Source organism: Prosopis cineraria, unplaced genomic scaffold (assembly GCF_029017545.1).
Source record: "Prosopis cineraria cultivar Desert tree isolate PC_DT_omini unplaced genomic scaffold, ASM2901754v1 PC7, whole genome shotgun sequence".
NCBI classification, from domain to species: domain Eukaryota; kingdom Viridiplantae; phylum Streptophyta; class Magnoliopsida; order Fabales; family Fabaceae; genus Prosopis; species Prosopis cineraria.
The window spans coordinates 17,826,764-17,834,589 of record NW_026555338.1 but is presented as its reverse complement, the minus strand read 5'-3'; the positions used below and the strand labels follow the sequence as shown (position 1 = coordinate 17,834,589).

General features: G+C 31.9%; 1 protein-coding gene across 1 annotated transcript; it reads left to right on the top strand.

Moving 5' to 3' along the window:
• Nucleotides 1–4,856: 4,856 nt before the first annotated feature.
• LOC129316539 (uncharacterized) lies at nucleotides 4,857–7,372 on the top strand. Its single transcript, XM_054960959.1, has 3 exons — nucleotides 4,857–4,961; nucleotides 5,686–5,937; nucleotides 7,181–7,372. The coding sequence occupies exons 1-3, from the start codon at nucleotides 4,857–4,859 to the stop codon at nucleotides 7,370–7,372; spliced, it is 549 nt and encodes a 182-aa protein (XP_054816934.1).
• Nucleotides 7,373–7,826: the final 454 nt, after the last annotated feature.

Here is a 7,826-nt window from a genome sequence, read left to right as displayed (position 1 = left end):
ATCTTTGTGTCATTTTAGAGTATTTTGGGTAGAATGCCACTTTTCCTTTATTGTGTTATCTTTTGTTTGTTTACTTATTTACTATGCTTTCGTGACTTCTTAATTGACAATTTACCTTATGTTTGAGCTCAAACAATTTTTCAAAAGGGTTTTCTAGAATCTCAATCTTTAAACTAAATCTTCTTGTTTTTAAGCTCTTCTATTGTGGTAACTTAATATAAGGATTTATTTAATCTTAGTTACCATGATAGTGTTGTGCGAAATGTCTTGATAACGTCAAGGTAAAATTACATATGCCTTCATTAACCAAATTAGTAATGCCCAAGAGAGATGCTGTATTGTTGTTTGAGTTCTAAGGAAGTAGTTAATATAACAAAAGAACCCTCCTTATAGAATATAAAATATTTTCTTCACTCTTGTGGATGAAAAGGTAAAAGAACAAAGATCTTTTTTACTAAGTACTTGTAAAGTTGTCTTCCTTCCAAGTTGTTGTTAAATCTTTTTTGTAGGTACATACCATTCGAGCATTCCTTCAAAATAAAACTTAGGCTGAGCAATATGATATAGATATGGGCAAGGGAAAAATATACTTCTTTAAAAATTTTGAAGTCCTACCAAATTCAAGTTCACATAAGGCATCATTGCATCCATGGAAAATCAATTTCCAAGCTAAAACATTTTGCAAAGCACATGTAAAAATATTATGGAATGGTAATTCCATTTTGTTCTAATAAAAAATGCACTCAAAGGGCTAATAAACTTTTTGAAGATAAGAACAACAATGTAGATGACCTTATTGGTAATGTTTATCTTATGGGTCTATAGGTCTCTTATCTTACAATGTTGTTAACTTTATTATAGATGTGATTGGATTCTTGCAAGGTTTTTGGCAATGTTCAAAATCACAAAAGTGAGGCTTCACACAAGAAGATGCTATCCTTCACTATTGCTGAGGAAGAGTTTGTTATGTTGTTAATGATTTTTTTGACTGTTGCTTAGTTTGTTTATGTGTAGATAACAATTTTTATTTATCAAATCAAGATAAAGATCTATCAATGTTGTACTATTGGGAGATTGTGCTCGAGAAACAAATAATTTGTATGATTCATATATGAAGCCTCCCATTAATATTATTATTTCTCTTTGTAGCGTGAATTTGTATAATGGTAATTTCTTTTTCCCCAATACTTGGATGTGTTCATTTAAAAATTCCCAATAGGCACTGTCGCACTCGATATGCTATGCGGACGGTGAGCAAGAGTAGAGGTTCCGGCCTTCAGAGCGAAAATCGGTAAAGTAGGAGCTGCCATCAAAATTTTGAGAAAAATCTCGGGAAACCATTTAAAGGAGATAAGGATGGTTTGCAAAATTAGAAACAGATTTGAGAGTCAATTAAGTGTAGGGAAGGTGTTAAGTATCTCACAACACCCGATTACCTGAAATTAATTGTGTTAAATTAATATGGTTTTAAAATCATTTTAATTATCCCTTTCTTATTCACGTGTTTAAAAATAATAATAATAAAATAAAAAATATTTATTTATTTACAAGGAAAGACTTGACTCAGAATTAGACTTTGAGTCCTATATACCATGTGATGGGGATCAAAGTCTACGTAGTTCGGGTTTGAAAGTTTGTTGGTGAAAATATTTTTTTTGAAGAGAAATTAATTAAAAATAATTTATTTTGCAAATAAAATAATTTTCTAAAATTTTAATACGTATGTTTTTAATTGTAAAAAGTAATTTAATTTTAATTATTTTCTCAATTTTTTGAAATATTTAAATAAGAAAAAGGAAAAGAGATCAAAATTATTTTTTTTCTTTTATTATTTTTGAAATTTAACTATTATGCCTGCAGAGCCTTATTAGCTCATATGATAATACAATAATTCAAAATATCTATGAAGATTCTAAAATCTCATACGATAAAAGAGTCTAACAACTTAATTTACTTATATTTTTAAGTATCAGTAATAATTTTTTAAGCACATATATACATGTTTTTTTTAAGAATCTTTAATCATCATATCTGCAAAATCTTATTGACTTATATGGTAATAAAATTATCCTAAATATCTTCTGAGATTCAAAATCCTCACACAATAAAGGATTAAATAATTTATATATTTTAAATATATTTTAATGCGTAATTATACAACTTATATTTTTAAACATAAAAATCTTAATCGTTATACCTGTAAAACTTTATTAACTTACATGGTAAGATGATTATCCTAAAGGTTTATAGAGATTCAAAAATTTTAACATGACCAAAAGATCTAATTGTTATTAATAAAATGTTGATTATGTTATTATTTACAAAATCCATTTATTTATTTATTATATAAATTATTAATCATGAAATTTGCAAGAACTTATTATTCTACATGATGATGTGATTGATTTAAGACTGTCAAGATTCTTGGAATCTCGCACAAGACTTAAATGTTTTATTAATTTAAATTATAAAAAAAAGAGTTAATTTTAATAATGGCCCATTGGAACCCATATTAATATTTACAATTTGGATTCCCTTATTTGTGAAATCTTATTAATTTACACAATGTGGGATCATTCTAAATACTTGAGGAAATTCTTAAAATCTCATACGGCAAGTAAATAATAAAAAAAAAAATCCTCTCTTATTCAATTCATTTTCTCTGTTTTTTTCTTTCTTTAATTGGATTTCAATTTTAACAAGAATCCAACTTTCTCCCCCCAACCCTTTATAAGATAGGCTCGTCATAATAATTGGAATCGTGCACGCAATCATAATAGAAAGTGCCATAAGGTATATATGAGTATAACAATATTTTAGACAAGTAAAGGACCCTTAGGCTGATATAGAGACAAAATTCATGCCTCTACATATTAGCATGCTCTTTCATGCTAAGAGAATTTATTTCAAATCCAATTCAACACCTAGTCTAATAATTACAACAATTTCCTTTCCTGTTTGAGACAAAACTGTGGCAGGAATATATCCAAAAATCAGTTCAAACAAGTTATGACCACAAAAAATATATATTATTGTGAGTCTCTCTTTTTTAAACAATTACCACATCAATTTCTTCACTTTCCTTGGCCAAAACATGATAGGAATATGCCAACAATCAATTTGAACTAATTAGTACAGTAGGCACTATCTTTATTTGAAATCTATTTTTTTAAGAACAAACACAACAATTTCTTCATTGTTTTAGAGCCAAAAAATGTGACAGTATAATGCCCAAACCAGATCAAACATTTAGGTGAGCAAATCAGATTTTCATATGGAGTTTTCACCAACATGTAATACATATTAAAAGCTTGCTGAAAATGATTAACAATAGCAACTTGACTTGAATTACATGGAGAACCACAATCATACTGATAATAGGTATTTACCAAGACTTAGATCAAGTACCATCAAACAATATCAACAACTTTATTTAAGAGAAAACCATGATGGGACTTAAATTGATAAAGACAGCAAATGGAACATTAATCATATTCTTTCCAGAACATCTTTTAATACATATTAGAATCTTGAGGGAAAATCATTTACAGCAATTCCACCAAAGTCATTTCAAGGATCCAATCTAGCACTTGGGCACAATTCACAATAATTTCTACACTATTTTTAACTAAAGCCATGATAGGAATGACCAAAATTATGCTAAGCTTAATTAGGATAGCAAACATAATTGATTTGATCCTTTTAAGGAAACACCAAAAGCATAAACTCCAAGCTAACAACAATTTTTTTTTTTCAGCCAACAACAATGAGCTACATGAGGATTTAGGATCTTTTAAGTGATAACAATAGAACTAACAAGTGTAGCCATCAAATCCTGCTAATCTATGAGCACGCTTATTTCAAGAGATTAAAAATAGGATCTATGGTATAGGGAGGCAAAGACAAACTCGAATAAATCACACTTAGGGGGGTTTTGAACTCACAAGAGCATTAAAATGGCGTTTCAAGGCACAATAGATCCCAAGGTTTTTCTTTTTTTACTTGAGAGTCAAATAAAGGCTTGCAATTCACCAGTTTTAATTTTGAATCTGTTAGGTTATCCACCCTTGGTGGATCAGGCCTATATAAAAGCCCAAATTGAGAAATGGAGCTCTTATGAGAATTATGAAAAATGTCTAGGTTCAAAATGCGATTTACTCAGGGCCTTAAAATGTAATATTCTCCAACCTTTGAATTTGAAACCTGGGCGGTTGGAGAAACTGTCACACATTCCCATAAGAGGTGGTTACGGGTGTGGTTTCAGTTTGTTCAAATTTTGGATTCTCTGCAAAAAGAGAAACACAGAATGCTCTCGGTTTTTCATCGGTCTCATTTTTCTCCTTACAAGGTTTTTCTCTCAGAGAGTGCGTTTGTTGTGTACCCGAATGAAGTTCGACTGGTGTAACTTTGTTCCCGCATATGTACGTGTGAATTAACGACTCAAGGTATGTTTTTTCCTCCTTTGTTTCTTTTATTGGTATCAGAGCTTTCATCTTTCCTGGAATGTGTTTCCTATGTCTAAAGAACTGATAATGATTTGCTTAACTCTATACACGTAAATCTCTAAGTTTAGTTTTTTATGTTCTTATTGTGTTTACACTTCGATCTTCTTTGTCTATCTTTAAGATTATCACTATCAAAATAAATGTATTAATATGCTTCTTGGTTAATATGAATGTTTCTTATATGGCCATACACGTTTTGCATGCAATCAACAGTGACAAGCATAAAGACTGAAAATGAACTAAATAATAGGTGTTTAAAAAATAAGTTTTTGAATAAAAGAATTGCATAAATGTGTAGAGCTCAAAAAAAATGATGAAAACGACACCAAGAATGAGTAAAACGGAGATCGGATGGAGGAGATATTGTCTCCGGAAGTTTTAGGTCTGACGGACCTGACCTGCTGGAGGAACCAGGTCAAGTTGACCCAGTTGGAGGAAGACGACGACAGAAACGATGTGTTATTTCTGTCTTCATCCAAATGACATGTCGTTTTGATGTGTTGTAAAAAAAAAAGGTTTTTGGGCTACGAGCCCAGAAGCCAAAAAAAAAAAAGAAAACTAATAAGGAGGAAAGGTTTGGGCCTAGAAGCCCAACCAAAAAAAACAAAAACAAAAGTTCATGGGTCTATGGGTCAGGTTCATCAACCTGACCCAGTTTAAAAAAATTATATATATATATATATATTAATTAAATAAAAAAAATATACATAAAGAGGACATGTGGCTCGTGGGACCCACTGGCTCACTCATTCGGCGCGTGCATGACCCCACCATGAATCTGGTGGTGCGTGGAAGACTATATTTCGACACGTGTCGTTGTAAGAGGAGGATAAGCAGCACGTGTTGTGCACGCGCCTTCCCCGAGAGTGACTATATATTTTTTTAAGTATTTCTTGATCTAACATCTTCTTGGGGCACGTATGGGTGCATGTGGAACCAAAATTGGACAAAATTGGTCTTAAAAAATTCCTAAATTCAAGATCTTCATTTTGATATATAATTTGTATATTTTTTGAGATAGAACAAGAATTTATTTTTTGAGTTATCTAATATTTTTTTATGAGTTTGTAAAAAAAATATTTCTAAATTATTTATTTATTTATTTTTCAAGGAAAATATGAAGCAAGAGGCTTCTAGCAGTAATGATAACTTAGAAAATTATTCTGTCAACATTGAGTAGCTGGATGAACCAGATTATGAACCTCTTAGTAAGGATTTTGACCCGGAACCCTTCGAAGAGGAGGAGGAGAAATATGAATCTCAAAGTAAGGATTCTAATTCTAATCTTGAAGAAGATCCCAATATTGATCTTGAAAATGTGCCTGAAGGACTTAAAGAGGTGCGCATGCTATCAGGACTAAAACATGAATCAGAGGGTAATGAGGATGTTCAAAATGAAAATGAAGATGTTGAACAACCTTTCACATCCTCAGTGATCATAAATATAGCAAAAAGAGAAGCTAAAAGAATAAAAAAAATCGGATCAAATTTCTCCAATAGTCAGAGCATATTCAAGCTTCATAATGAAAGAAGACAAGCCGTGGTTATAGGAGAAATTTTTAAACAACTTAGGAAAGAGCTTGTGCAACATAACAAGCGAAACAAGTCATACTTTAGAAATCCTCTATGGAATAGAGCCATCAAGGAGATGAAAGTACAAGAAAAATATAAAGACATAATTAAGAGTCGTCTTTTTTAGGTCTGTACCTTAAGCATTATTCTATTGTTCTAATTTTTTTTTATGCTATATTAAGACCTTGATGATTTATGAAATATATGAAGCATGTTGTTTTATATTTAATTGCTTTATATACACTTTATTTGAGTGGGAGCTCTAAAGTAATAGATCATTTATGAGCCATATGTAACGATTAAAATATTTGTAAAATTCTTTATAGATGATAGTGATTTTATTAAAATCAATGTGATGGGAGATACAAACGTAGCCTCCTGATCGTTGACCTAATAGAGTTATCATTACTCTAATAAAGAATAATACAAATATAAGACATTGTATGTTTCTCATAAGTATTTTATTCTTGGTTTGATATAGAAAACTATTAATGTGGGATAGTTTCGTCTCAGAACTAAGAATGGCAACAAAAAGCATTATCGCTCAATTGAATAAGGGTGACAAATTAAACGAGGATAACTGGGATATCTAACATCATAAGGTGTCATATATTTTGAAAAAACAAGATGCTGTTGAGCCATTGACTAAAGTCATGGCCGAGCCTGAGGCAAGAAACTCGGCTCAGCATAGGAGAGACTAAGAGGCATTTGAGGTATGGAAACAAAAAAATAGCATCGCACGAATAACACTTCTAAGTGCTATGGCGGATGATCTGATGTGCGAATTTGAGAAGCACTCCACTGCCCAAGCCATGTGAGCTGCCTTAAAAGAAAAATTTGGTGGTACCTCAACCACCAAACTGAGAAGGCTTACAATTAAATTCGACACTTATAAATTAAAGCAAAATACTCCCATACGGCAGCACCTTAGAGAGATGGCTAACATGATTCGTGAACTTAAAGAAGTCGGGCACAATCTTTCTGACGAACAGCAAGTACAGGCTATAATCAGATCGCTCTCACACAGCTAGGAGCATATGAAAGTTAACTTAACCCACAATGAAAATATTGTTAACTTTAACGATGTGGCTAAACACCTGGAGCTAGAGGCTGAACGTCTGGAGGCTTACAAGCCATCTGAACAGACTTACCTTGTCAAGGAAGGTGGTCCTTCAAATTCTAAGCCCAAAAGAGGCAAGAAACAACATAAGAAGGGTAATAAGAATGGCCCTAGAGTAAAGAAGGATAAACAACCTTTCAAGAAAAAGGGTAAAAAGAGGCAAAAAGAGAATTAACCTTAAAAAGGTCAAATGTTTTGCTTGTCAAAAGATGGGCCATTTTGCAAAAGACTGTCCTGAGCAAAGTGGACGTGATCAGGTACTTGTGAATTATGTGAATTCACATTTTTCTTATATTTCCAGTAATGTTTTTCTAACGAAAACTGTTTTCTCTTCTTAGATTGTAGACTCAGGCTTCACAGACCACATAAGCAAGGATCATGGATCCTTCGTAGAGTACCGTCGGTTGCCAAATCAAAGCAAGTGGCTTTACGTTAGCAACAATGTGAGGATTAAGGTAAAAGGCATAGGAACTTGCAAGTTGACCTTGCAAGGTGGAAAAACCTTAATTCTCCATGATGTTTTACATGCACCGGACATCCGACAGAACTTAATTTCAATTGCTTGCCTTTTAAAATTTAGGTTTGTAATTAATTTTCATAACAAGATTGTTGACATTATGTACAATTCA

What these genes read in the sequence shown, in the direction of transcription:
- LOC129316539 (XM_054960959.1), top strand. Translation starts at nt 4,857, where the DNA reads ATGGAGGAGATATTGTCTCCGGAAGTTTTAGGTCTGACGGACCTGACC. An exon ending in AAGACGACGACAGAAACGAT is followed by an intron (nt 4,962 to 5,685) that starts GTGTTATTTCTG and finishes AACATTGAGTAG; the next exon opens with CTGGATGAACCAGATTATGA. An exon ending in AACAACCTTTCACATCCTCA is followed by an intron (nt 5,938 to 7,180) that starts GTGATCATAAAT and finishes AAACACCTGGAG; the next exon opens with CTAGAGGCTGAACGTCTGGA.